The 27,621-nt window shown below is 37.3% G+C and overlaps 6 protein-coding genes across 17 annotated transcripts; 5 read left to right on the forward strand and 1 right to left on the reverse strand.

Annotated features, from left to right (window-relative positions):
* The first annotated feature begins 4,788 nt into the window (after positions 1-4,788).
* LOC106403832 lies at positions 4,789-5,910 on the forward strand. Its single transcript, XM_013844616.1, has 2 exons — positions 4,789-5,131; positions 5,219-5,910. The coding sequence occupies exons 1-2, from the start codon at positions 4,789-4,791 to the stop codon at positions 5,908-5,910; spliced, it is 1,035 nt and encodes a 344-aa protein (XP_013700070.1).
* A 1,298-nt stretch (positions 5,911-7,208) lies between these two features.
* LOC106359075 lies at positions 7,209-8,108 on the forward strand. Its single transcript, XM_013798835.3, has one exon. It carries the CDS (start codon positions 7,209-7,211, stop codon positions 8,106-8,108), a length of 900 nt encoding a protein of 299 aa, XP_013654289.2.
* A 3,605-nt stretch (positions 8,109-11,713) lies between these two features.
* LOC106403125 (F-box/kelch-repeat protein At3g61590) lies at positions 11,714-14,274 on the forward strand. 4 transcript variants are annotated; one of them, XM_013843969.3, is made up of 2 exons: positions 11,714-12,137; positions 12,899-14,274. In XM_013843969.3, exon 2 carries the CDS (start codon positions 12,910-12,912, stop codon positions 14,131-14,133), a length of 1,224 nt encoding a protein of 407 aa, XP_013699423.2. In that variant the 5' UTR covers positions 11,714-12,137; positions 12,899-12,909; the 3' UTR covers positions 14,134-14,274. The 4 variants fall into 4 exon arrangements, with proteins under 4 accessions (XP_013699423.2, XP_022559722.2, XP_048616209.1 ...); XM_022704001.2 differs by lacking the exon at positions 11,714-12,137 and adding an exon at positions 12,192-12,498; XM_048760252.1 differs by lacking the exon at positions 11,714-12,137 and adding an exon at positions 12,505-12,663.
* A 3,703-nt stretch (positions 14,275-17,977) lies between these two features.
* Positions 17,978-20,514, forward strand: LOC106405902 (BTB/POZ domain-containing protein POB1). 8 transcript variants are annotated; one of them, XM_013846459.3, is made up of 7 exons: positions 17,978-18,343; positions 18,431-18,565; positions 18,643-18,764; positions 18,855-18,918; positions 19,037-19,316; positions 19,381-20,190; positions 20,281-20,514. In XM_013846459.3, exons 1-7 carry the CDS (start codon positions 18,091-18,093, stop codon positions 20,294-20,296), a joined length of 1,680 nt encoding a protein of 559 aa, XP_013701913.2. In that variant the 5' UTR covers positions 17,978-18,090; the 3' UTR covers positions 20,297-20,514. The 8 variants fall into 8 exon arrangements, with proteins under 8 accessions (XP_013701913.2, XP_013701911.2, XP_048616211.1 ...); XM_048760257.1 differs by having other exon boundaries at positions 17,979-18,343; positions 18,431-18,562; XM_048760256.1 differs by having other exon boundaries at positions 17,979-18,343; positions 18,431-18,532; positions 18,604-18,764.
* Positions 20,515-22,802: 2,288 nt separating this feature from the next.
* Positions 22,803-25,280, forward strand: LOC106402470 (putative glucose-6-phosphate 1-epimerase). The gene is made up of 8 exons (XM_013843216.3): positions 22,803-23,569; positions 23,669-23,743; positions 23,827-23,883; positions 23,953-24,116; positions 24,209-24,343; positions 24,436-24,538; positions 24,628-24,727; positions 24,807-25,280. Exons 1-8 carry the CDS (start codon positions 23,459-23,461, stop codon positions 25,013-25,015), a joined length of 954 nt encoding a protein of 317 aa, XP_013698670.2. The 5' UTR covers positions 22,803-23,458; the 3' UTR covers positions 25,016-25,280.
* On the reverse strand, positions 25,204-27,273 carry LOC106402471 (exosome complex component RRP41 homolog). Of its 2 annotated transcripts, none has more exons than XM_048760259.1 (11): positions 27,120-27,273; positions 26,878-26,970; positions 26,747-26,793; positions 26,596-26,656; positions 26,473-26,511; positions 26,301-26,365; positions 26,133-26,211; positions 26,013-26,049; positions 25,739-25,941; positions 25,560-25,649; positions 25,204-25,466 (listed from the first exon to the last, which is right to left on the reverse strand). In XM_048760259.1, the coding sequence occupies exons 2-11, from the start codon at positions 26,929-26,931 to the stop codon at positions 25,419-25,421; spliced, it is 723 nt and encodes a 240-aa protein (XP_048616216.1). In that variant the 5' UTR covers positions 26,932-26,970; positions 27,120-27,273; the 3' UTR covers positions 25,204-25,418. The 2 variants fall into 2 exon arrangements, with proteins under 2 accessions (XP_048616216.1, XP_013698672.1); XM_013843218.3 differs by having other exon boundaries at positions 26,878-26,943; positions 27,120-27,189.
* Positions 27,274-27,621: the final 348 nt, after the last annotated feature.

The raw sequence follows: 27,621 nt of genomic DNA on the forward strand, positions 1-27,621 counted from the left end.
TAGACACATATATTATAATATATACCAATTTAGAATTGAAATTAAAATATTTATATAAAAATAAATGAAAACAAAAATCTGCGCAGTTGCGCGGGTCGAGATCTAGTTTAATGTTATATTTGTAAATGTTGTCATATTTGTAAATGTTATATTTGCACTTTTATATTTTTGTGTGTCTATCGTAAAATGTATCACTGATATTGAATATCATATATACAAATCCAACATTAATATATTTAGATCCATGTCTAAGATATATAACGAATAGATTTTTTAAACGAAAAATACGAAAATAGACAATTGTGAATTAGCACGTTATTTATAAATGATAAATTGGTTATAAAATTGGTAAGAAAATAAAATGATTTTTAAACTTCTACCAAATTTTGAACCTATAAAATTAAGATTTAAATTTGTAAGAAAATAAAATGAAAATATAAATTCGATGTAACTAATAAGAAATTATAAATGAGCATAAGTTTGTGTACCTTTAAACCACGTCCATTCTGATGTTTTGTTTTTATTTTTATAAATAAATATTTATTTTGTATAAGTTATAATATATTTTCAAAATTTACACGTGTTATATAATTATTTAATATGATATTTATAAACATAATAATGTTATAGTTTATATTGATTAATTTTATTTTGTCTTGTAAACAATCAATTGTATCACCACCATTTTTAGAATATGATCTGTGCATCCGCACAAAAGATTTTTTTTTTTGCGAATCAAAATTTTATGATAATGTATAATAAATTATTTTATGTAGATGGTAAGTTGGTAAATAATTATAGTGGTGCATGTACTATATTTATAGTGGTGCATAATAGTTTGTTAAAAAAAAAAAGTAAAAGAAGAGTAATGTGGGTGGTGGGGGAAAGTGAGACAAATGTAACTTATATTATTACATAAATATTTTTTGTATATTATTGATGGAATTAATGTTTATAGTATTGATATTCAATAGTTAAGTTAAAAGATTTATACTGAATATATTTTGAATTAAATGTAGGAAATTTTTTTTAATTTTGGAAAAGATATGGAAAACATAAAATTAGAAGTAATTATTACTTCATTAATTTTGGAAAAGACAAAATTACTTAAAGATAGTTCATTTAATTACTTCAATGACATATAATTCTAAATAAGTTGTAATTCTAAGGGTTAATTCTTATTGGTACTTCTATTTTAATAATATAGATTCGCTAGACGAACATACTTTTTCATCACAAATTGAACTTATGAACCCTTTAAAATTTTATTACATAATCTAAAGTGTTTAGCTAATAGGTCAAATGCGTGTTGGTTTTAAGTTAGTTTTTTCGCTTGTCATTTATGTCGCTGTCATTTTTTTTTATGCTTAAAGTTAGAATCAGCCATGACGAATAACGTTGAAAAAGACCACCCAAGAAAGAATAAAGAAGCACAATGGCTCAAAAGTACGGTTGGAGATGGTGCTTATCTTCCTACTAGAGCTGGGCACAAGTAAGATATTTGCCATTTATGTTATACTTGATAGTTGATTTGCCTTGACCGAATAATAGAAATCCGGTTTTTATTTAACTTGTTAAAAACAAGTACTTATTGTTTCGAATACTTACTCAAAATAAGCTACTTGCAAGTTACTTACGCGCTCTATTACTTGCTATTTAAAATTATTTATGAGTTACTTGCAAATATTTCGAGTATTTACGAAATACTTTCTAAATAATACAATACTATAAATAGACTTGCAATTTTATTTTGTTTAAAATACATAGTATTCTAATTCAAATATTTGGGCATATTTTAAAGAAGAAAATTATCAAAAACATCAATCTCTCAATATAAGAATATCTTTTGCTTTTCATAACAAAAAAAAAATGTCTTCTATAGACAAATAACGAATATTACAGTCCGAGTATCGAAATTGTTTTTCATACTTGTTACTTGTAAGTATCCAAATTATACTATTTGATAGTCGATTTGACTTGACGAGGATATCACTTGAAAAATCAAGACAAGAACGGGTTGAGTAGCGGGTATAAGTTAAGTAACGAGTGAGCCCATCCCTAAAGTCTATGTCGTTGTTGTATACAAGTTCTAGCGAAAACACGCAAGTCTCTTTGTTTTCATGTTTATCTACGAAGGTAGGATCATGCATGATGCATTCATGCTGATTGTTGAAAATTGGTTACTTCAATCATGTTACTTAGAATTTGAGCTAAGAAAATGGACCAGTCGTTTTCTAAAACTAAGAGAAAATATATATAGAGAGAGTATATATAGGTCTATAAGTTGAAAACGTTGTGGAGAAACAGTACAGAAGGGATGTGGAGCAGAAGAGAACATCATCATGATAAATGCGACTTCTAAGTTTGTTGGTCCACTTCCGTTTGCTGCCAAGAAAAAAACATTAACAAGTCCACTTCAACAATCATATCTCTTTTTCTGATATATATTCTTTTTACTTCCCAACTGTTATATATGTTGCGAACTTGGAGGAACGGGCTCTTTTTCTCTCTCCTGGCGATAATTTGGGCGATTAGGTTTTTCGACCGTTGCTCCGCCATCGGAGGGTCTCTGCTCGCCGGCGACTTCCGTTCTTCAGCTCGCTCTCTTCTCTTTCTTATGGTTCTTGCGCCACGATGCTTCTCTCGAAGAAAAAGTATCGTCCTCCTTTCGCTCTCTCTTTCAAAGCCCGTCGCTTGATTTGCTCGGCTAAGCGCGCCGCGTTGGCCAAGAAGAAGATTAAGTCCATCTCGCTCGTCGATCTCCCTGAAATTAGCGTTGCTGTTTCTGGATCTATGATCCTTGGAAAAGATCTCTCATTGTTGGCTCCTATTCCCGGTGGCTCTCCTCTTGTTGCCTCTGGACCTTCGGGTTCTATTCAGTCTGCTACTGTTGCTTCTCCCGTTATGCCGTCTGCGTCTGGGTTGGTTCTTATGAAAGATGTGTCGGCATCTACTCAATCTTCCTCTCCTCCAGCGTCGGAGGCTCAGGCTCTTAGCGAAGGGTCTCATCCTGTTCATCCTACGGTGGCTAAGACTGCTGATGTGATGAATTATGCAAATCTGCTTAAGAGTTCTGCTCAGCTACAGAAGATAGGATCTCCGGTAGAACACATATCGGGGGCTCCGTTCGTCCTAATTCCTGATGAGAATATTGAAGCTGCAAAGCTTGAGTTCAAGGATTTCATCTATGCACGATTTCATGGCGATTATCCATCTATGGGTAAGATTATTGGTATAGTCAATGCGGTGTGGGAGAGAACGGGTCCACGAATCTTTGTTCACAACATTGGACAGGGTATTTATCTCCTTCGAGTCCCTAATCCTAGAACTCGTGAGGTGTTACTGGCTCGTACCTGTTGGAACATTGGTGGCCTCCCGATGTTTGTAGCTCCTTGGGATCCAGATTACTCACCAGACGAACCTCCTCTCACCAATGCCATCATTCCTGTTGAAATGCGAAATGTTCCATATTTGCTTTTCAACAAAGAAAGTTTGAGTCGAATTGCGACTACTGTGGGAAAACCAGAGTCGCTAGCTCCGGAAACAGAGCGTAAGGAGAACTTTGAGGTGGCAAAGCTGTTTGTGAGGTTGATCTTACTGCACCTCTTCCAAACAAAATTATCTCCGGGTTCTCTAATGGCAGAGAAGTTGAGATTGATGTCTCTTACCTTTGGCTGCCAGTCAAATGTGAGTTATGCAAAAAGTTCGGTCATAGATCATCTAAGTGCACAGAAGGGTTAGTTGAAGGCGTTGCGGTAAAGGTACATCGTAAGGTCTCTCCTCCGGAAGCAACAAGAAGACGTTCGAAATCGAGGCCAGGCCGTTCTACTGAAAAAAGAATCCAGCAAGGACTTCTTCGTTACATTCCTATGATTCGTACGTCTATAGAAGATTCAAAGAGTACCCAATCAGCTGAAGGGCCTGACGATTCTAGAGAGATTACTCCACCTTCCCCCTCTATTCAGGACATCCCGCCTGCTGATCTGGAAGATGGAGAAATTTGTTCGTCTGCTTTAGATGATAGTACAGCAACTCAGCGTGATGATGTTGAGAATCCTCAGCCTACGGGTGGTAAACAGAGTATGTTAGAAGCTCAACTTACGGTCTCTGCTGATTGTGATGGTGCTACTGCTGACGGTTCCAACCAAGTTCCTGCTGAGGTTAGGATTGAGAAGACAACTGATCCTGGCAGGATGGGAGTTAACTTGATTAGTCTTTCTCCTCAGGAGTTGGTCCAGTCCTCGCCTGATACTGTTGAGGGTCTTTCAGAGGTTGTGGTCCATGCGTCTCCCGTCACTGATGAGGTACCCCCTGAGGCTCTGTCGTCTGTGGAAGAATATCGTCCTGTTGAAGAAGATGAACAGGACAACCCTTTTATCCTGGTTAAAAACAGGAAGAGCAGTCGCAAGGCTGCGAAACGCCATTAAAATTACAATTATGTTTTTTGCGTGGAATGTTAGAGGACTTAATCATACAAGATGCCACACGATGACCAAGGATTGGATTAATATCCATAGGCCACTTTTTGGAGATTTTTTGGAAACACACATTTTGGAGGGTAATAAAGAGAGAGTATTAGGAGCTATTCCAAGGGGATGGAATTATTTTGGCAACTATGCAGAGGCTGCTTCGGGTCGAATTGTCATTGTTTGGGACCCAAGTGTTCTTCTGGTTATATATGATGCAACAGCTCAATCAGTTACTTGTGGGGTCTCTATCCTCTCGGAAAATATTAGTCTCACGGTAACATTTATCTATGGCTTTAATTTGGTGGAGGAAAGGCGGAGTATGTGGAATTCATTGGTCGACTTACAAGCTTCATCTCTAGTGTCCTCTCACCCTTGGGCTGTGTTGGGAGATTTTAATCAGATGCTGCGTACCTCACATCACTCCAACCACCTCGTCTCTCGTGTTGATGTCTCTGGAATGGATGATGCTAACTTGGGTCTTCAGGATGCTCAATTGTATGAGGCACAAGCTAAGGGTGTTCCATACACTTGGAGGAACAGTCAGGATGTTAGTCCTATATCCACGAGAATCGATCATGCCTTCATTAATCAACCGTGGTCTTCATTATTCCTTGACTCGTATGCGGAATTTCTCGATCCTTGTCAATCTGATCATGCACCGTGTCTGTTTAGGATGCCTTCTGTTTGACGACAGGTTATTAAGCCGTTTAATTTTTTTCATCACGTGATTGATCATCCTGACTATGCAGGGATAGTAAGAGAAGCTTGGAACACAGACCTGATCACTGGCACAAATCAATTTAAGCTGGTTCGATCCCTAAAGCTGTTGAAGAGACCGTTGAGAAGCTTAAATAAGAGGCACTTCAGTGGTATATCTGATAGGGTTAAAGAGCAGAAAGAGAAAGTTGATATTCTCCGGAGAGCTCTCCTTACTTCGCCGAACTCTGCTACTGCCCAAGAGGAGCATGCTGAAAGAGACAAGTTAAATGTTCTACTCAAGGCAGAAGAAAAATTCTACAGACAGAGGTCGAGGGTTCGTTTGGCAGATGTAGGTGATCGTAACACACATTTCTATCACATGACTGTGTCTACTCATGCCACTAGAAATCATATCCACTATCTTAAAGACGCCGATGATCGTGTTCTGTATTCTGCGGAGGAGATCAAATCTCATGCTGCTGATTATTTCCAGGGGATCCTAGGTGCCATAGATCTACCCTTTTCTTCAGTTTCTCTGGATATCTTGGTGTCTTTGCTGCCTTTTCGATGCACTGATCTCCAGAAAAATTACTTAAAACGGGAAGTGACAGCAGCGGAGATCAAAGCTACTCTATTTGCGATGCCTTTTAACAAGAGTCCAGGGCCTGATGGTTACTCCGTTGAGTTTATCAGATCCTCTTGGGACGTCGTGGGTCAGGATATTACATCTGCTGTAAGATAATTCTTTCGCAACGGTAGATTGCTTAAGGACATGAACACTACTGCCATTGCCCTTATTCCAAAGATGCCGGAAGCTTGTTCTCTCATTGACTATAGACCAATCAGCTGCTGCAACATTGTCTATAAACTCATTTCTAAGATCATTGCGAATCGTCTCAAGCCAATCTTGACTGAATGCGTCAGCCCAAACCAAGCCGCGTTTTTAAAGGGGCGCAGTCTAGGCAAAAATGTTTTGCTAGCAACAGAGCTTATCAAGGACTACAATAAATCCTCTTGCCTTAGGAGTGCCATGATCAAGATTGACATCCGTAAAGCATTTGATACTGTGTATTGGGATTTCGTGGTGAAGGTTTTAGAGGCTCAGCAGTTCCCTCCAATGTTCGTCACTTGGATTACAGAATGCATCTCCTCTCCCAGGTTTTCGGTTGCTATTAATGGAGAGCTTGCTGGCTTCTTCGAAGGGAAGAAGGGTCTTCGCCAAGGCGATTCTATATCTCCTTATCTCTTCATCATGCTTATGGAAGTTCTTTCCCGTTTGATGGATAGAGCAGAATCTGATGGATCCTATAGACTTCACCCGCTCTGTACAACCCCGAAGCTCACCCATCTGCTATTTGCTGATGACTTGTTAGTCTTCTCTGATGGTTCTACAGGTTCCACTGCTGGGATCAAAGGCGTTATGAATCGGTTTAAGGAGTGGTCTGATCTTGATACTAATGAATCCAAATCTGAGATTTTCTACGGCGGTTATTCGGATTCCGAAGTCGCGGTTATGAGCAACCTTTCTGGTTTTCGTCGTGGTGAATTTCCTACCAGATATCTCGGCTTACCTCTCAGCCCTAAAAGAATTTCAGCAGCTACTCTTCAGCCTTTCCTTGATCGAATAACGTCGAAGCTCCATTCCTGGACTGTTAAGGTGTTATCTTTTGCTGGAAAGGTTACGATGATCTCCTCTGTGATCTACGGGATGGTTAATTTTTGGAGTTATGTGTTTGTCTTGCCTAAATGGTTTTATGCAAAGGTGGATTCTCTTTTTCAGGTTTCCTTTGGAAGAACAGTACAACCTCTGCTTCAGGGGCAAGAGTTTCATGGAAGCATATATGTACTCCTAAAAAGGAGGGAGGCCTTGGGATCAGACTCCTTGAGGAATTTGAGATGGTTTTCATGTTGAAAAGGCTTTGGTTATTTTTCTACGGGTCAGGCTCTCTTTAGGTTCCTTGGTTAACAAGTAATAGATTCAATGGAAGGAGTTTATGGCTTATAAGTGATGCGCCAAGGTTTTCAAGCACTGTGAGGAGTATGCTTCAGCTAAAGGACCAACTTCATAACTTCCTCCGATGCAGGGTCGGAGATGGTAGCACAGCCTTGTTCTGGCATGATTACTGGACTGAGTTGGGTCCTTTACTTCAACCTTACGGAGCCACGGGTCCCCGTTCTTTAAGGATACCGCTTAACGCCACCGTCTCTCAAGTAGTCAACAATGGTCATTGGCATCTACCGACAGCCCGTTCTGAACTCGACGTAACGCTTCAGATCATCCTCTCTACAACGACAGTCCCGTCTACAGCTCACGGTGATGATGTATATTTGTGGAGGAAAGGCTCTGGGGGTTTTGGCCCGTCATTCTCCTCTAGGGTGACTTGGGAAGGAATACGAATTCCTAGTCCTCTGGTTCAATGGTATTCAGTTGTTTGGTTCAAAGAGGAAATTCCTCGTTGTTCCTTCATCTCTTGGACGGCTTTCCTAGGTAGACTACCAACTCGTGATCGTTTGATCTCTTGGGGTCTATCTGTTTCTCCAGGTTGTGCTTTATGTTCTTTACCTGATGAGTCTATAGAACATTTGTTTTTTCATTGTCCATTTGCGGTTGCTACTTGGTCTCGTTTCTGTGGCAGGTACTTGGCGTCTTCTCCTGCCTCACTTGCTGAAGTTGTTCTCCTCTGCCAGCAGCTCCCTGGACCTCATGCCTCACGGGCAGTGACTGTGCTCAAGCTTCTCAACCAAGTGATCATCTACAACCTTTGGCGCGAAAGGAATGCTCGCATCTTCACCAGCGTGTCATCATCTGAAGAGGCGTTCTTTCGAGTAGTGGACCGTGCCATGAGAGATAGACTGATGTCATTATCTCGGCCTTCATCCTCAGCTCCTCATCCTTTTTTGTTGGAGTTGTATTTTTGGTTCCTTTCCCCTTATAGTTAATGCTACTCTCTTTATATTGCTCTCTCCCTTGCTCCTTTTCTTTTTTGTAATAAGTTGTGCTTCACAACATTGTAAACTCTAAAAAGTGGTATAAATCTTAACATTTACACCCAAAAAAAGAAAAAAAAACTTGGAGGAACTATCTATGTACGTATCTCCAGGGCCGGCTAAATGGTGTCATGGACCCTGGTACAAAAAAAAAATTTAATTTCCAAAATATTATTTTTCTTTAAAAAGTCTGATAGATATATATATTTTTTTAAATAGTTTTTTTCAAAATACCAAAAGTATTTTTAAAAATAAATCTATGGAAATAAAAAATATTTTGATATAAAAAAATTTGGGCCCCTTTTTTATTTTTTTTTTAAATCGACCTCTTATCTATTAAGAAATAGGGAAACGACGGATTAGGCCCGGGACGGTCGCACCGCTCGCCCCCCTATCTAAGCCGGCCCTGCATATGTTTATGTATTGAAGAACCAGAAGCAGTCCTCAAACTTCGACGGCTTGAAGCAAAAATAAAAGCAAAGCCTCATAATTAGTTGTAAAGGATAAATGAAGTGGAGATGGTCGAATAACTTACTCCCCAACATCACTTTTGAGCTGTAGATATTATATAAAGTCTGCAAATAGTCTCTTAGAAATAGTTTATAATTCATGAAAGAAAACAGATAAAAATATGTGAGTGCATGTGTCATGTGTCATGTGTCATGTGTCATGTGTGAGTGGGTTTTGCAGTTTGCTCCACAATGTAAGAATGAAAAGTGAGAAGACTTAACGTGCACAAAGGCATGTCTATATATGCGGCACCACCAACTAGGCCAAACTGATTAGTGCATATTGATCTTGATATATCTTCCAAACAGTCATCACGTCGCACTTTTGTTCTTTTAACGACAAAATAACTTTGTTTCATACTGTTATCTATTAGATGTTAAACACGATTTGACTCTACCTCTAGATTAGTTTTAATTTGATTATATCTTTAAATGAGTAATACAGCAAAATATCAAAGGTGACTAGTGGTAGTCAGACAAATTTGCAAGGTTTTCTACTATACATTTCTAAACCACTCATGGATGTAGGAGTCATATTATGATGCTACAAATCGAAAAGTGATTTATATTCTACCTTGAACGACCCACGTATACAAATAACAGTTGAATTCATATCAAAGAAATCACATACACAAAAGACCCCATGTCAATATAACGCCCCGACCGCCCATGGCTAATTGGCCACCTACGCTCGCTCTCTCGGCCCATGGGCCCCATCCCATCTGACGGTCGGTCCGTTAATTTTCCAAGGCTCGAAATCATTGTTTACTGACCCTGCAATCACCACCCGACCTTTCTCCGTGTTTTGGCCTCACTCACACGGTATCGTGAATCAATTCCCGATAGGTCATCCATCCTTCCACTACTCCAGCTCAAGCACGCTTAACTCTGGAGTTCTAAACGGATGTGTGACAGAAAAGGTAAGTCAACTTTGGTGACATAGGTAGTCAAATCAATTCTCTTAAGCCTTTTCACATATCACAACTCGGGATGTTACAATTCACCCCCTCTCAAAGAACGCAACATCCTCGTTGCGCCCCACGACAGGTCTCAAGACGCCTCTCAGGTCAGAACTGAGATGGCTAACCATCTCTGATACCACTTATAACGCCCCGACCGCCCATGGCTAATGGGCCACCCACGCCCGCTCTCTCGGCCCGTGGGCCCCATCCCATCTGACGGTCGGTCTGTTAATTTTTGAAGGCTCGAAATCATTGTTTACTGACCCTGCAATCACCACCCGACCTTTCCCCGTGCTTTGGCCTTACTCACACGGTATCGTGAATCACTTCCCGATAGGTCATCCATCCTTCCACTACTCCAGCTCAAGCACGCTTAACTCTGGAGTTCTAAACGGATGTGTGACGGAAAAGGTAAGTCAACTTTGGTGACATAGGTAGTCAAATCAATTCTCTTAAGCCTTTTCACATATCACAACTCGGGATATTACAATTCACCCCCTCTCAAAGAACGCAATGTCCTCGTTGCGCCCCACGACAGGTCTCAAGACGCCTCTCAGGTCAGAACTGAGATGGCTAGGCTAACCAGCTCTGATACCACTTATAACGCCCCGACCGCCCATGGCTAATGGGCCACCCACGCCCGCTCTCTCGGCCCGTGGGCCCCATCCCATCTGACGGTCGGTCCGTTAATTTTCCAAGGCTCGAAATCATTGTTTACTGACCCTCCAATCACCACCCGGCCTTTCCCCGTGCTCTGGCCTCACTCACACGGTATCGTGAATCACTTCCCGATAGGTCACCCATCCTTCCACTACTCCAGCTCAAGCACGCTTAACTCTGGAGTTCTAAACGGATGTGTGACGGAAAAAGTAAGTCAACTTTGGTGACATAGGTAGTCAAATCAATTCTCTTAAGCATTTTCACATATCACAACTCGGGATGTTACAATTCACCCCCTCTCAAAGAACGCAACGTCCTCGTTGCGCCCCACGACAGGTCTCAAGACGCCTCTCAGGTCAGAACTGAGATGGCTAACCAGCTCTGATACCACTTATAACGCCCCGACCACCCATGGCTAATGGGCCACCCACGCCCGCTTTCTCGGCCCGTGGGCCCCATCCCATCTGACGGTCGGTCCGTTAATTTTTGAAGGCTCGAAATCATTGTTTACTGACCCTGCAATCACCACCCGACATTTTCCCATGCTTTGGCCTCACTCGAATGCTATCGCGAATCACTTCCCGATAGGTCACCCATCCTTCCACTACTCCAGCTCAAGCACGCTTAACTCTGGAGTTCTTTCGGGATGTGCTCCAGAAAAGGTAAGTCAACTTTGGTGACATAGGTAGTCAAATCAATTATCTTAAGCCTTTTCACATATCACAAGGGATGTTACAGTTAATTCAAATACATAACCAGAAATGTGATCATAGTACTGGTAAGCCGCTGATTGTATGTATGTTAATCACTACATGGAATATAAATACCGGAGTAGTTACATAACCATAAAGGGCAAGGGTCCTATGATCTAAAGAAGAAAGAAAGTAAAGCGTATGAGCTGAGATCAATATATAGACACGTTATATGTAGTTAGTGCATATGAAGAAACCAGCATTTTTAAGGGAGTTGCATATAATATTTTGATTGGGAATTTCTGCTTGTGCATGCAAATTTATGCGTTGGTTTTAAGTTTGTTACTGTATAGCCGTGAGTGACTGAGTGTATTAGGTTAGGTAAAGGGCAAGCAAAGTATTATAACTAAACGAAATAAGAAATGTAAATAACATTTTGATTTGTTTTTCTTTTAATAAAACAATTTTTTTTGTCATCTTTAATAAAACAAATTTTTGATTAGTTTATTGAGCTACTGTTATTTTAAAATAAATAAAGATAGAGGTTGATGAGTAAGAAAGCATTATTATTCATGTTACGATTATTTTTTCCGTTGTTTTATGTTTTGTACTTTTTTAAAACTATTTTTATGCGCTCTAATGTTGTATTCCAATTTTTATTTATCTTAAACTTTGTTTGATCAAATTTATTTTAAACTCTTTTCCCATCAAAAACAAAAATGGCAAAAAGAAAATAAAAAGAAGCAAAGAGCAAACGTCGTCGTCTTCTTCTTCTTGTTCCTCTCTCTCTCTTTTGTCCTCCTTCCTCTCATTGTCCGTTTCATTCAGATTTATATAATCGAACGCGAAACGTCTCTTCTTCTTATCTCTTTCTGTCTATCAAACCAGATTTGTCTAAACCTCTCGCTCTTGTCCTACTGATGAACCCTTTTTTTATCTCACTCTTACATACTCTTGACAAATCCGGAATCCGGACAGACCCATTTCATTTCCATCTGCTGTTCTTAGGAAAAATCTAACATTTCGAGTCTTTTCATCAACCAATATCCACAAAAGCGGCATTTCCACTCGCAAATCTAAAAAAAGTCAGATACTTTATCGGTTTGAATCTCGAGAATTCTAAAGATTCAGAGACCCACGAGGTCCCTCGGTTCGAAGGTATGTAATGAAAACCGAGATGGGTTTCTGTTTGCTCTCACTGTCACTTTCTGCACTTTTTTTTAATGTTGGGATGGTTCATTGATCCGTTCCGTGTTGGTAATCTTTGATTGATGATGGGTTTTGTTATTTTAATGAGTGTATCTGCTGTTACCAGATGTTTGATAAATGTAAGCGTTTAGCCTAATTTCATATCCATGAACCAAACGCTTTACCGAATATCTAATCTTTGTATTAATTGTTACTAAAGTTGAAATCTTGACGTTGAAAGGATGACGCAAGCTTTCTCTCTTTTGTTTTTCTCTGATACACGTATTCCATTACTGGACTAAGTCTTTGCATGTCTCATAAAGCAAATCTGGTTCGAAAACGTTATGTCTTGTTTTATTTCATTACAAATTCTGACTTGAAGATTCTCTGTGTTGTGTAATGAATCTGACTTGGAGATGCTCTGTGTTGTGTAATAAATATTACTCCAAGAGGCTGTGTTCTGTAATGAATCTGACTTGAAGAGGCTCTGTGTTGTGTAATAAATCTGCCTTCAAGAGGCTGTGTTGTGTAATGAATCTAATTTGGTGAAGCTCTGTGTTGTGTATTGAATCTATGTTGTTCCTTTTGTTGAGACTGCAAGCTTTGATCATATCTTTTGTTTATTATTTAATGTTCTTCTTTTGCTAATGGACTGTTATGGTTTTTCAGTGTGTAGATGTGTCAAAACTCAAAAAGGTTATAAATTTACTGATTTTTTGTGTTGTTTTCAGTGACTTTGAGGATGGAAGCAGAAACGTCTTGGACCACTTATCCGTACAGTTACTTTACTACACATGTCCCTGATGCTGAATCATACTCTGAGCAGAGCGACGATGACGAGACCAAAGTCCAAACCTTTTCGATGGATTCTCTTCTCCCAAACGATTTATTAGAAAGAATCCTAACCTTTCTCCCCATTGCAAGCATCTTCAGAGCAGGCACCGTCTGCAAAAGATGGAACGAGATTGTATCTTCTCAAAGATTCTTATCAAACTTCTCCAACAACAACTCTGTTCCTCAGAAGCCTTGGTACTTCATGTTCACTACCACCGATGACCCATCCGGTTATGCTTACGACCCGGTTATCAGGAAATGGTACGGTTTCGATCTCCCTTGCATCGAGACTTGGAACTGGTTCGTTGCTTCCTCTTGTGGATTGGTTTGTTTCACGGATAATGACTGCAGAAACAAGATCTATGTCTCTAATCCTATAACCAAACAGTGGAGGAGGCTCACCGAACCGCCCGGTCACAGATCTATAGATTACGCATCGTTGTCTACCTCCGTAAACAGAGCAAAACAGAGCTACTCTGTTTCTATAGTGAAGTCAAAGCAAGCTCCGGGAGATTTCTTCCAGTGCGAGATCTCTGTTCATCTCTACAGCTCCGAGACAATGACTTGGACAACACGTGTAACCGATGTCTTAACCGGATGGAGAGGAGGAGACGAGAGTGTGATCTGCGGCAATGTTCTTTACTTCTTGATTTACTCCACGGGAGGCTCTGATCATCGCCACGGCTTGGTTGCTTTGAATCTTTCGTCGATATCATCCTCTAAAGGAATCTTGATGAGGAGTTTTATACCAATGCCGTGTTCTTTAACCTGTGGGAGATTGATGAACCTCAAGGAGAAGCTTGTGGTCGTTGGAGGGATAGGGAAACACGATAGACCAGACATCATCAAAGGGATTGGTGTTTGGGTTTTAAAAGGAGGCAAAGAGTGGCAAGAAGTGGCGAGAATGCCTCAGAGATTCTTCCAAGGCTTTGGTGAGTTAGACGATGTTTTTGCTAGTAGCGGCAGCGATGATATGGTTTACGTTCAGAGCTATGGATCTCCCGCGCTTTTGACTTTCGACATGAAGTTAAAGTGTTGGAAGTGGTCTCAGAAGTGTCCTGTGTCCAAGAAGTTCCCTCTTCAGCTCTTTACTGGGTTCTGCTTTGAACCAAGACTCGAGATTGCTCCTTAGCTGTGAATGTCTTGGCCTTTTGGGTTTGTTTTTGCACAGATAAATGGCTTTAAGATTTGAAGAAGAGATGATACGGGTAATGTTATTCAAGAATATTGTTATTTACAGTCTGGTACTTTATTAATTATAGATTTCTCAAAAGAGACCCATATAGTTTTAATTTAGTCAATCGAATCCTTACTAACATGTGGCCCTAATTCCCTACCTGGCTGGCTACCCACAATATCTCATGATTCTCATTCTACTGAAACTGGAGGTTGTCTTGTTGCTGTTCCTGGTGGAGAAAATAAAACTTTTTATAACTTAATAAAATTAAGGTGTATCTTAGCAATGGGACGGAACTGGTATCCGGGTAATTTTAAGGTATCCGGATTCGGATCTTTATCCGGCGGATCCATAATTTTATTATCCTTATCCGGATCCGGGGTTCTCGGATATCCGGGTGTCGGATATCCTTTTAAAAATTGTAATATCCGGCGGATATCCGGATTCGGAATTGGATCCTTAAATAAATAAAAAATAATTTTAATATATATAAAATATTAACAATAATTTAAAAATAAAAATATATATAATGTCTTTAATTATTTATATGTATAATATTACAAAATTTACATAAAACTTATATATACTATTATAAAAATAAAAATATATTAAATAAAATTAATTTTTATATATAGATATTACTATTTTTAAAATATTTATTAATAAAACTTACGGATCCGGATATCTGGACTTAAAAATTAAGATATCTGGATCCGGATCCGGCTTTGACGGATCCAACATTTTTTATTATCCGGATCCAGATTCGACCCTTCCGGATATTCGGATTTTTAGATCGGATCTAGATCGAATCTCGGATCGAATCCGGATCTCGAATAAAAGTCCCAGGTCTATTCATCGTAGATAGCTGTAAATTGTTTTAAGATTTTATGCCTTTTTTGTACTTGAGTTGAAACTGGACCTAGTTTGGTGATGGGATTTGTCAGGTTTGGCAGTGTTAGGCTTCCAGGTAGTGGACAACAGCTATTTACAATAGTCTTTGTTGTTGCATTTTTAATAGCTTTGATATCTGCTTAAATTTGAATTAGCATATTATTTACTCTGACCAGTCAAATCAGTAGAGACCTAAAACACCAAATCGAAAGAAGAAGAATAAAACACGTTGGCTTTGATGCAGATATGTTCGGAGAATAAATTAGAGCCATGTAATTGGTTTTGATATAATTAGGTAACTAACAATTATGCATCAAATGAGTCGGTTTTACGACTAACAGTTGAAGGATAAAAGGTTACATGACATAGATAAATTGAAGTATGACTAATATTTAATTCACATCTGAGAAAATATAAGAAACCACGTCACACGTTTATGACCACGTACATATGTCTGAGTGTTCTATTCTACATCACCGAAATAATACATATTTCTAATATCACCTAGACATTCTAGAACTAAACATTATCCCAACTCCAACTTCTATATATTAAACATTATCCCAATCCTACCCAGTCCCTTAATACTAAACCCTAAACATTAATCAATAAACATTAAACTCAAATACAAGTCATAAACCAAATATAAATTCTAAATCCAAATAGAAAGAAACAAAATAAATAGCATAGTATATATTGGTGAAACTATGAAATATCTATAATTTCATGGAAGAAGTTGATGCTGACACTAACCATACTCCTTCATTTTCTAGATACTAAACCCTATACCATGTTCACTAAACCCTAAACTTAAATATAAACCATAAACCCAAATAAAACGGAACAAAATAAATAGCATGATATATATTGGTGAAATTATGAAATATCTATGATTTCATAGAAGAAATTAAAGTTAATGCTGACCCAACTATATACACACTCACCTTCTAAATACTAAACTCTAAATCATATTCACTAAACCCTAAACCCAAATAGAATGGAACAAAATAAATAGCATGATATATATTGGTGAAATTATGAAATATCTACGATTTCAAGGAAGAAGTTAAAGTTAACGTTGACCCCAACCATACCCTCTCACATTTTAAATATTAAATCATAAACCATATTCACTAAACCTTAAATCCAAATATAAACCATAAATCCAAATAGAATGAAACAAAATAAATAACATGGTATATATTGGTGAAATAATTAAATGTCTATGATTTCATGGAAGAAGTTAATGCTGACACAACCATATCCCCTCACCTTCTAACTACTAAACCCTAAACCATATTCACTAAACCTTAAACTCAAATATAAACCCTAAACCCAAATATCAAAGTCTAAACATTTACATATATTATGTAAAATTATATTATATTATGTAATATTAAACTATACAATCTAGATCATAATACAATATTTACTTGTTCAAAAACTATATTTCTAAACAAAATAAAACATTCTTTAGTAATCATCAAATGAAATGAAACATGATAAAATAGAACTGTAGTAATGAAGACTCTTTAGTGAATCTGAACGAGACGCGACATACTTTTACAAAATAATAATTATTAATTTTTTTTTTTTCTAACAGGTTTCTCCGGTTTCGAGCAGAGGCAATATATCAATATTATATAAAAAACAAGTGGAACAGTAAAAAGTTAGGGCAATTGGCTACTTAATCAATATAGTTTTTTTAGCATCATTTCACCAAATTTCCCTAAAAAATTCCAGTATATGGTAAGATCCAGTCTTATGTATTTAGATGTCTAAAGAATAAAATATATTTTTGCTCATAAACCATTACTGTATATTAAAAAAATTATGCACTAAAACTTCTATATAAAGTATTTATAAATTCTTGTGTCTAAAACAAATGTTTCGTGAGTTTACTTTTAGCTCATGGTCAGACATGTTGAAGGTAACGTAACAATCTTTATATAGCATGAAGATATTACTGGATCCACGAATACACGAACTAATCTGAATATATGTGAAAGAGACATAATTTTACTAAAGAAGCTATTGTAACAAATCATATGTGAAACCGTAATGAGAGTAAAAGTATTGAGCCATCTGAAGATCATTCCAATGATAAAACATCAGATTGATGTTCTTGTCATACAACTCTGCTTTATTGTGACAATCTCTTTGTATATCTCAATGCTAATACGACTTTTCAATTGCGCTAAACATTTTGGAGATTAGTAACCATCAGTTGCTATGGATCTCATCAAAACCAAACATTCCAGCTCACTTACAACTAGTAGACAATCTTCACCAAACCTTTACCACCACAAGTTTTCATTGACTTCAAAGTCAAACTTGGTTTGTTGGAGTTCTCCATTCTAAATTTGAGTAAAATATAATGCTAAAAATAACCCTCACGCAGCCCAAGCATCATTTGTCCGTCCTCCAAGCCCACTCAGCTAAAACCGAACATGCCTAAACCAACAACAGCATTCGTTAACGAATACCTGTAAAAAAAAACAAAACGAACACGCTCCTCCAAAACCTGCTACTCTCTCATTTTATATTAAAAGTTGTATCTAATGTGTGAGAGAGAGAGATAATACATCAGAATCTTTAAGTAGATATGAATTAATTAAGCTCTAAATTGTTCTATGAACTATATAAAACCATTTTGTAATCTATCCATCGTATGCAAGCACCCAATTTGGTTTGGTTGTTTTAGCTTAGTGTCTGATACCTACACAAAATTCAAAAATTTTATAGCTTATAGGTTTTAGCTTAGTGTCTGACACCTACACAAAATTCAAAATTTTATAGCAGCATTTAAGATATCCAAGACTCAAGAGAGGAAACCGAAGATCGGTTTAGTAAAATAACCGAACCGGTTAGTAGATAGATAAGATAGAAGACAGACTGTATATAGGAATAGTCTCCTCCTCTCGTATCCTTTGCTCTCTCTCTCTCTTTCTAACTTCGTCTACGATCATCAAGTTTCTTCATTTCATCTCACCCTTTCACGGATTCCTCTGTTAGAGGGTTATGAGAGGTGGTGAAAACACGGATCTCTTCGACCCCAAAACCCAGATGGACTCCGATTTCTCCCGTCACGGCTCCTCCTCCGAAGGCGACTTCGGATTCGCCTTCAACGACAGCAACTTCTCCGATCGATTGCTCCGGATCGAGATCATGGGTAATCCATCTGATTCCAGGTCAGACGTTGAGGGATGCACGAGCATCGCCGATTGGGCTCGTCATCGCAAGAGGAGAAGAGAAGATATCAAAAAGGAATCTGGTAATATATTTACCCTTTTACCCTTTTTCTAGAAAAGAGAAGCCCTTTTTATACAATCTCTTAACGTTTGTGTTTGAATTTTGGCAGTTACTATTTCGGACATCGTGGCGTGTCCTGAGGAGCAGATTTTGACGGATGAGCAGCCTGATATGGATGGGTGTCCTGGTGGTGATAATCTTGATGATGAAGGTGAGGCAATGATTGAAGAGGCTTTATCAGGTAGTAAGTACTAAAGCTAACGTCCTTTTTGACCAGTATAGTTAGAAGAAGTGGAAGCTTATGGGGTTTTGGTTTAATAGGTGATGAAGAGGATACAAGTAGTGAGCCAAGCTGGGGGATGGATTGTTCTAAAGTTGTTAGGGTTATTGAACTTCATATTAGCTCTCCTATCTTAGCTGCCAAAAGCCCTTTCTTTTACAAGGTTATCAATCAATCAATCCTTCTTTTGATTCTAGTGTCTTGTCCATGTGTGTGTGTGTCTCTCACTTTTTTTCTTCTGAAAATGTTTTAGTTGTTCTCCAATGGCATGAGGGAATCTGACCAAAGGCATGTCACTCTTCGAATCAATGCTTCAGGTAATGTTTATTCATGTGTGCATATCTCAATGTGAGTTTAGTTTATCCTTAGCTTTGTATCTTTAACAGGACTAGACACAAATAGGTTACATTTGTTGCTTTATTGTTTGTATGGCAGAGGAAGCTGCTTTGATGGAGCTTTTAAACTTCATGTACAGCAACGTGGTATCTGTGGCCACAGCACCTGCTTTGTTAGATGTGCTCATGGCTGCTGATAAATTTGAGGTTGCCTCTTGCATGAGGTACTGCAGCAGGCTTCTCCGCAGTATGCCTATGACTCCCGAGTCTGCGCTGCTCTATCTCGAGCTACCCTCTAGTGTTCTGATGGCTAAAGCTGTTCAGCCTTTAACCGATGCTGCAAAACAGTTCCTTGCTGCCCGCTACAAGGATATTACCAAGTAAGACCCTCAAAACGACACAACAATGATGATGAGTGGGTTGATTCGTACTCTTCTTTTTCAGGTTTCAGGAGGAGGTTATGTCTCTACCATTGGCAGGAATCGAGGCGATTTTATCAAGTGACGATCTCCAGATTGCATCAGAGGATGCGGTTTATGATTTCATCTTGAAATGGGCAAGAGCGCAGTACCCTTCGTTGGAGGAGCGAAGAGAGATTCTCGGGTCACGCCTCGCGCTATCCATCCGCTTCCCATTTATGACATGCAGAAAGCTGAAGAAGGTGCTGACTTGCAGCGACTTCGACCACGAGATAGCATCAAAGCTCGTTCTAGAAGCTCTTTTCTTCAAGGCGGAAGCCCCACACAGGCAACGCAGCCTAGCCGCGGAAGAATCGGCCTCCGTGAACCGACGCCTCATAGAAAGAGCTTACAAATACAGACCGGTTAAAGTCGTCGAGTTCGAGCTTCCTAGGCCGCAGTGCGTGGTCTACCTAGACCTGAAAAGAGAAGAATGCGCAGGGCTGTTCCCCTCGGGGAGAGTCTATTCGCAGGCCTTTCACTTAGGCGGTCAAGGCTTTTTCCTCTCGGCGCACTGCAACATGGACCAGCAGAGCTCTTTCCACTGTTTTGGACTGTTTCTCGGGATGCAGGAGAAAGGGTCGGTGAGTTTTGGAGTGGACTACGAGTTCTCGGCGAGGTCGAAGCCATCGGAGGAGTTCATAAGCAAGTACAAAGGGAACTACACGTTCACAGGAGGGAAAGCAGTTGGGTACAGGAACTTGTTTGGGATCCCATGGACGTCTTTTATTGCGGAGGATAGTCTTTACTTCATCAATGGCATACTCCATCTCAGAGCTGAGCTTACCATCAAAAGGTCTAATGATCCTCCTCCTCAGTGACCTTTTTCTTATCTTAGCTACTTGTTGTCTTTTTCTCTCTAACCAACTCTTGTTTCTTATGTAAGGCTTGACGAAGAGTAGAGAGCTTTATAAAGAGTCTTTAAGGTTCTAAAGAAACTTTTCTAGAACGAGGGACGTTTAAGAAGGATGTACATGCCTTGACGCTTTACTCTTGGCATGGTTTTAGTAAATGACTTTTCAGTAAGATTGTTAGGGTTTGATTTGTATTATGAACGAAGTTGTGACACAGCAAAAAATAATGTGCAATATTAAATAGTAAAGCTGGTTCTTCTATGCAATTTGCGTCTTCAGTCTTCATAACTCTCTTTAGTGGACGAGGCTCGTTTGCTAATGTAAGGAAGAGAGGGTTGGAACCTAACAGAGAGAGCCCAATGGGACTTGCAACCATTGCATGATTAAACATTTCAATTATTTTTTTCAAGACGGATTCAACATTTCAATTATCATTGTTTTAACACCTTTTTTGTCACATACAAAATATCGATTTACCATTTTATATTATTGTTTAAATAGTTAGAACTATTAAGAACATAAATGTATTTTAATTATCTTGTTTGAAAATGTCTTAATGTGACTGTCCCTAAATAAAAGTTATTATTAGCTTTGTTAGTTTGTGACAATAACAACATTTTGTTTTTTTATATAAACATGAAGAATATACATGACTCATTTTGAACCAAAACAAAAACGTAACATACATTACGAAGTAGGTGAGGTCATATCACTTTGGATAAGAGTAATTTAAGTATCTACTTAGGATTGGAACAGACCTGATTCTCCATATGAGCCATGCGTTTTGTTCATGTTTGGACGTTTTAAAAATTCTCTCAAATAAGTACAAATAGAAGAACTGACCGGTGATTAGATACCGCACACGTGGTACGGTGTCATCGACTGTTGCTAGAGAAATATCAATAGTTTTTTTTTGGTTTCTTGCTCTCCGACTATCCTCGTGCATGAACCAAAGAATCTGGCCGCAAATTATGGTATCATTCGTCTCCTCTAACCTCAAAAATTATGTTTGTATGTATCTTCCTATTTAATTAAAAGACAGGCAGGACATTATTAACACACATAAATGGTGTTTAACACTATATAATAATGCTCAATTAATATGATACTAGATCTCGATCCGCGTAACCGCATGGATTTTTGTTTTCATTTATTTTTATATAAATATTTTGTTTTCAATTCTAAATTGATATATATTATAATATATGTGAACTATCAATTTTTAAAACATAATAAGTTTATGGTATATTTTTTTCATTGAATAAATTATTTTAAACTTTCACATGTATTTGTATCTTCTTCTATATATATACTTCCGGTTTATTATTTCATTATTAAAATCGTAACTATATATATAAAGATTAGTAAAATATTGTTTTATTATCATATTCAAATATATTGTAACATTTCACAAATTTAGAAAGTTTTTAAAAATTAAACTTTTCACTTCATAGTTTATATTATCGAGTAAATAATTAAAATTTTAGTTTTTGTTTAATTTTTAAAATAAACTATATAGTTTAAAATTTGTTTTCATTGGTTTAAGGTAGTAAAGATTGATCATTGTTAGATAATATGATTTTTATTATTTAAAAAAAATCTTTATAATTTTAAAAGTTAACATCGACAAATATTTAAATATTTAACATATGGAGGTATAATATTACAATATTAAATTATATCTATTTAATTTATACTATCTATAAATCCAATGGATCATCTATTCTTTAAATCCAATTATTGATAGCTTAATAAAAATTTCTGGCAGGCCCAAAATTTAAATGATCAGAGTAGAGATTAAATGTAACATGATTTTTTAGGAATATGTCTATTATGTCTATTTTTAAAAAACTCACACATGAATCAAGGCTAAGACTTCTATTTTAATATATAACTAGAGTTTATCCCGCACATAGTGCGGGTATATTTTCATTTTATAAATATTTAATTTTAATATTATTATATAAATTTAAATATACAATTTATATTTTAGTGTTCAGTATTTTATAACTTTTTAATTTTATTGTTTAAGTTTCTTATTACTTTATTAATATAGGGGTTTGTTTTATACATTTTACCTTTTTTATTACGTTTTCGAGTTTTCATAATTTGAAATCATCAAATAAAAAATATTTTTCAACATATGATTTTTGAAAATATATAGCTGTAGAAATAAATTTTTAACATATGTTAACTTCATTTGTATAAAACAAATCTGACATGATTAACAAATTTGAACCCGTTTTAGTGGTAGATGATAATTTATTTAAATGAAAGCATTATATTATTTAATTACGAAATTAATTAAACAAATATTAAATAAAAATTATTTAAAAATTTAGTAGGATTTTGTTAGATTTTTCTCAACAGATTTTGTTATAACTGAAAATAAAATTCAAATCTATAGTTAAAATTAATTTATTATTAATATTCCTATTAATTATTATGTCATATTATGTGATTAATGAAATGGTCCTAATAGACTTCTAAATAGTAGATAAAAATGGTACTTCTCTTTTAATAGATAAGATTATAAAAAACGTTCTTCTATGTATTGAGGAAAGTTCATTTCTGTTTCCGACATGTCTATGTGAAGCAATGCACGTAGCCTCCTCCTCCTGAAGATTTCTATAAACCCCGTCATAGATCTCTCTCTCCTCTTCTCTTACTTATCTTCTATTAACTCTCAAGTTCATCAAAGTGTTTCCTTAATCTGTTCTTGGCGTTTTTTTTTCTTTTATTGGATTTCATCACTTTCCTCAAACTTTTATTTTTTTGCTTTATACCATATAAAGCTAAACCCTGAAAATTTATTTACATTATCCCAAATTATTATAATATAAAAAGATGATATTAACCAATGGTGGTGAATCTGGTGATAATTACTAATACAAATCTAAGATGGGTGTTTTGCTCATTCTATCGCCAAGTGTTGTTGCCTTCTTCGCTCTATCCTTTTTTTTTAAATTTTTAATTTTGCTTTGAGTGGAAAGTACTTAATGAGAGCAAAACAGTAGATTTCCAGATCTAATCACAGTCGTGGGACCTCGTGGTCATGAGTTTTCTGTGAAAGAAAAAAGCTCTTTTGTCGTCTTGCTCTTTTATTTGGGCTGTGGATTCAGACACAACTTGTCGGAAAATTCTTGAGATTTTCAAATTTAGAGCAAGTAAAAGGTTGAAACTTTCTGAGCGAGAGAGTGAGCAGAAGAAATGGGTCATTACGCAGCAGTGTGGGATGATAAAGCAGCTACCGAGATTACCAAAGATTGGAATGGCATTGACCAAGTCCTTCTCCGTAACCCACACGGAGCTTCTGCCAAGGTTTCAACTTTTTCCTTCTTCAACCTCTTCCTTTTGTCTCTCTCTCTCTCTCAAAGTCGAGATTTTTAAGATCAATGTGTTGTGGGTTTGATTTTGCAGATTAGCTTACATGGAGGACAAGTGATTTCGTGGAGAAATGACCAAGGCGAAGAGCTCCTTTTCACTAGCAACAAGGTATGTAATGTAATTGTAGACCAAAACCCATCAAATAAAGAAGCATAAAGATCTTATTTTTAACAAATGTAAAATTGTGTTAGGCTATCTTCAAACACCCAAAATCAATGCGTGGAGGGATCCAGATTTGTTATCCTCAGGTAACTTCCTATATTTCTCATTGTATGATTGAACATTGTAAATGACTTTGTTTGTGTGTGTGATTGAAGTTTGGAGATTGTGGATCACTGGATCAACATGGGTTTGCAAGGAACAAAATCTGGGTTATCGATGAGAACCCACCTCCTCTTCACTCAAACGAGTCCTTTGGAAAATCATTTGTTGATCTTCTTCTCAAATCATCAGAAGAGGACTTGAAGCAATGGCCTCACAGGTAAGAAAGAATCATCATTTGGCTTTTTAATGTTCTTTCTCTTTACAGATTCTGATTACTCTCTATGTGTGTGTGTGTGTTTCCATTTGCAGTTTTGAGTTCCGTCTTCGGGTTTCACTTGCCATAGATGGAGACTTAACATTGATTTCTCGTGTTAGAAACATCAATGGCAAGCCCTTTAGCTTCTCATTCGCTTATCACACTTACCTCTCTGTCTCAGATATAAGGTAGAGTTCTACTCGTTACAAAAGACATCATCAACAAAAAGATTCTGTCTTTTGGTGAAATCATTAGTCTTTTTTTTGGGGGGGCTTAACAGTGAAGTGAGGGTTGAAGGGTTGGAGACACTGGACTACTTGGACAACCTCAGCAAAAGGGAGCTTTTGACTGAACAAGGAGACGCTATAACCTTTGAATCTGAGGTAAAGATGATCATGCAAAACATTGATAGCTAAGAACAAGTATCTTTTCGGTTATAACTCACAACAGAATGTTTCTCTTTTGGTTTCAGATGGACAGGACTTACCTTAGATCTCCCAAAGTGGTAGCAGTTCTTGACCATGAACGGAAAAGAACATATGTTATCGGAAAGGAAGGACTTCCAGATACAGGTAAAGAATCAGACAGTTGATTACTAGCTTTTTTCTTTAAATATGGGTTTCATTAGTTATGATGGTGATGATGTTGCAGTGGTATGGAATCCATGGGAGAAGAAATCGAAAACCATGACGGATTTTGGGGACGAGGAGTACAAAAGCATGCTTTGTGTGGACGGTGCAGCACTAGAGAGACCAATCACTTTGAAGCCCGGAGAAGAATGGACCGGCAAGCTTATGTTAACTGCTGTTAAATCCAGCTTCTGCTTTGATCAACTTGAACTACAGAGCAAAGGATTCTGATTCTTTTAGAATCTCGTCCTTAAAGAATATTATGCTTATTCCATTGCAAAGGTCTCTGCAGTTTTTTTGTACTGCAACATTGGAAAAGCAGAGTCATCGCTGTTTCTAGTTTAATTGCATGTTTGTTCTCTCATTTCTCAGTAGGGTTGTTTATAAGCTGGTGATTTCTCAGACCAGACTTGATGTAGTAGTGACAAACAAAAAGCCTATGTTTTTTTCTCTTGGCAATGGCTAGTGTATGAATAGATGAAACCTTAGGTGTTCAGTCTTAGCTTTCAGATTCACATATTAACCAAAACATACTAACTTTGAGTTTGCATTACTAGCAGCAAAAGTTAACCAACTCAATTGACAAAAATCTTGGTACATAATCGTTTTAATCTTAGCTAGCAAGCTCCGAAGTTTATGCAGCTCGGCGATACTCTAGCTGTTTGGTGTTTTCTTGAAGTACCTTCAAAATAAAATAAAAAGCAGAACCAAAGATTTAGAAAACAAAGAATGCTCTTTAATGCTGCTTAAAAGATTCAGAACACCATTTGTTTACCTCGCGTACTCTCTCTGCAATCGCCTTGCAGCCTTCGGAAGCCAACGCAAAGACCGTTTCAAATGTTTCCATCGGTAACTTTGCATCCATCTACACATTTTGAACCGATACATAAACCGTCAGCAAATCAAATTTGATTGCGGATGTAAGAGAAGTGTGATGGTATAGAGAGATGAAACCTGAAGGAGTGTCACTTTGTCTAGTTTAGGTAGAATGCCGACAGTAACATCAGCTCCTCCAGCGCTATCTTCGACATAGTTAAGATCAAGAAGTGGAGTGCTGTTTAAGTATCCAGCACTGCAGGAAACAGCGAGATCACGCATTGGAATTCCAGCGTCTGCAAGAGCTAGAGTGGCAGCATTGATACAAGCTGATCTTGTTCCTGATTACCACAACATAACATAAATGAAACAGATCCAGAGATTGAAGAAACAAAGAAGGTTTCACAGCTACCTCCATCAGCTTGTAGGACCTGAAGGAAAATGTCAATCTGCACAAAAGAAACAATCCATCAGGACTCAATAGGATTGGCTACAGATTCATACCATGAAATATATATATATAGAGGTAAACCTGAGAATGAGGTAATAGTTCCGTTAATATGCACGCTTCCATTGTCTGACGGATGACAAGAGATAGCTCTGTTGATCGCCTGGCCATACATAACACACACAATTCAAGTTTTATGGTTAATTGCAACAACAAGTTGGAGTGTTTTAGATATGTAGTAAGTGTGTAAACCTGTCGTTCTTCTGTCTTCTGCGATCACCGGTACTAAAATGAGCCATACTATACTCACAAAGCACCTACCAAAATTACAGAGAAGAAGAAGCTACAAGCATTTAAAATTCATAAAGCTTTTATGCTAAGAGGAAGAATATACACAACAAAGATCAAAAACATATACACATACCAACGCATGACCATTCTTTTGTTGGCTCTTGTTTTGAATCTAAGAGAGCAAAGACACATAATCTTAATTCACAGACTGATAAAATAAAAGGGCAATCATCAATCAATCATGGAGAATGAATACCTCTCTAGGGCCATAAACAGCTGCAATAACTTTGGTATTACCCATCTCGAAAACAGCAGAGCTGAGACAAGAACAACAAGAAAAACAGAAAGTTGGAGTTTTTATATTCAAGTAAGTGCCAAGTTAGAACAGAGATGAGGATTGTGCTTACCCGTCAGCCTTGGAAACCACTCCAACTTCAGCTACGATTTGCCTCATCTATTACAAAAGAATCAAAGCATAAGAGATATTGACTTGTGAAGGGCTGTTAACAAAAGACAAGGAACAGAGATGGAAAGATACCTCATTGAATCGGCGACCATCTAATCGAAGACCTTCAGGGTTTATATACTCCATTCCTTGTGAACTCTGAATCGAGAGATATCACTGAAAAGACTGATACAGAACAAAGTTCGAAACTTTCTGTTAAAATCACTGGGAGACTGAGACAGAACAAAGTTCGAAGCTTTCTGTTTTCCAAAAGCAGAGAACAAAAAGAAAAAACTGAAAGAAGAGGAGAGATAAGGAGACGAAAGTTATAATACCTTAACGGAAATTTGCGGCGATGATACGGCGGAGATTTTTGGACGGCGTCGACGAGAGGAGGGAGCAAACTCTGAATGCGTGAAACGAAACCTAATATTGGTTTATATATTTTGTTTGATTTATAAAAACAAAATATGCAAATGCTGAGGTTCTCCCTCACGTCTGAGTAAACCTATTTTTAACTAAAAAAATCCAAACGAATTCATTCAAATTTATTATAAAATTAAATATATTTAGTAAATCCATAGGATTGAATAACAATTGATTTGATATAAAATTTATGAATCATTAAACGAATATCACATGATTTTAATACAAATTTTAAAATCATAGAACCAATAACACTAGATTTAATTCGGATTTTCAAATCCATTAAAATACAACAACCAATAACCCCTATTAAAAATAAGGCTTTTGGGTTTATTTTGTGCATTAATTGATATTTTAAGGGTATTTGTGTAAAACAATGGTAAATATGGTATTGGGCTCTTACCCCTCATG

Source organism: Brassica napus, chromosome C6, assembly GCF_020379485.1.
Source record: "Brassica napus cultivar Da-Ae chromosome C6, Da-Ae, whole genome shotgun sequence".
Taxonomy (NCBI): domain Eukaryota; kingdom Viridiplantae; phylum Streptophyta; class Magnoliopsida; order Brassicales; family Brassicaceae; genus Brassica; species Brassica napus.

Excerpts from the sequence above, each read along its gene's own strand:
- LOC106403832 (XM_013844616.1), top strand. The coding sequence starts at position 4,789 with ATGTGGAATTCATTGGTCGACTTACAAGCTTCATCTCTAGTGTCCTCT. Across the intron at positions 5,132-5,218 it reads TCAATCTGATCATGCACCGT|GGATAGTAAGAGAAGCTTGG; the intron begins GTCTGTTTAGGA and ends CTGACTATGCAG.
- LOC106359075 (XM_013798835.3), top strand. The coding sequence starts at position 7,209 with ATGCTTCAGCTAAAGGACCAACTTCATAACTTCCTCCGATGCAGGGTC.
- LOC106403125 (XM_013843969.3), top strand. The coding sequence starts at position 12,910 with ATGGAAGCAGAAACGTCTTGGACCACTTATCCGTACAGTTACTTTACT.
- LOC106405902 (XM_048760254.1), top strand. The coding sequence starts at position 18,091 with ATGAGAGGTGGTGAAAACACGGATCTCTTCGACCCCAAAACCCAGATG. Across the intron at positions 18,344-18,430 it reads AGATATCAAAAAGGAATCTG|TTACTATTTCGGACATCGTG; the intron begins GTAATATATTTA and ends GAATTTTGGCAG. Across the intron at positions 18,765-18,854 it reads AAAGCCCTTTCTTTTACAAG|TTGTTCTCCAATGGCATGAG; the intron begins GTTATCAATCAA and ends AAAATGTTTTAG.
- LOC106402470 (XM_013843216.3), top strand. The coding sequence starts at position 23,459 with ATGGGTCATTACGCAGCAGTGTGGGATGATAAAGCAGCTACCGAGATT. Across the intron at positions 24,344-24,435 it reads CTCTCTGTCTCAGATATAAG|TGAAGTGAGGGTTGAAGGGT; the intron begins GTAGAGTTCTAC and ends GGGGCTTAACAG. Across the intron at positions 24,539-24,627 it reads CTATAACCTTTGAATCTGAG|ATGGACAGGACTTACCTTAG; the intron begins GTAAAGATGATC and ends TTTTGGTTTCAG.
- LOC106402471 (XM_048760259.1), bottom strand. The coding sequence starts at position 26,931 with ATGGAGTATATAAACCCTGAAGGTCTTCGATTAGATGGTCGCCGATTC. Across the intron at positions 26,657-26,746 it reads GTGGTTTCCAAGGCTGACGG|CTCTGCTGTTTTCGAGATGG; the intron begins GTAAGCACAATC and ends TTCTTGTCTCAG. Across the intron at positions 25,942-26,012 it reads GGTCCTACAAGCTGATGGAG|GAACAAGATCAGCTTGTATC; the intron begins GTAGCTGTGAAA and ends TGTGGTAATCAG.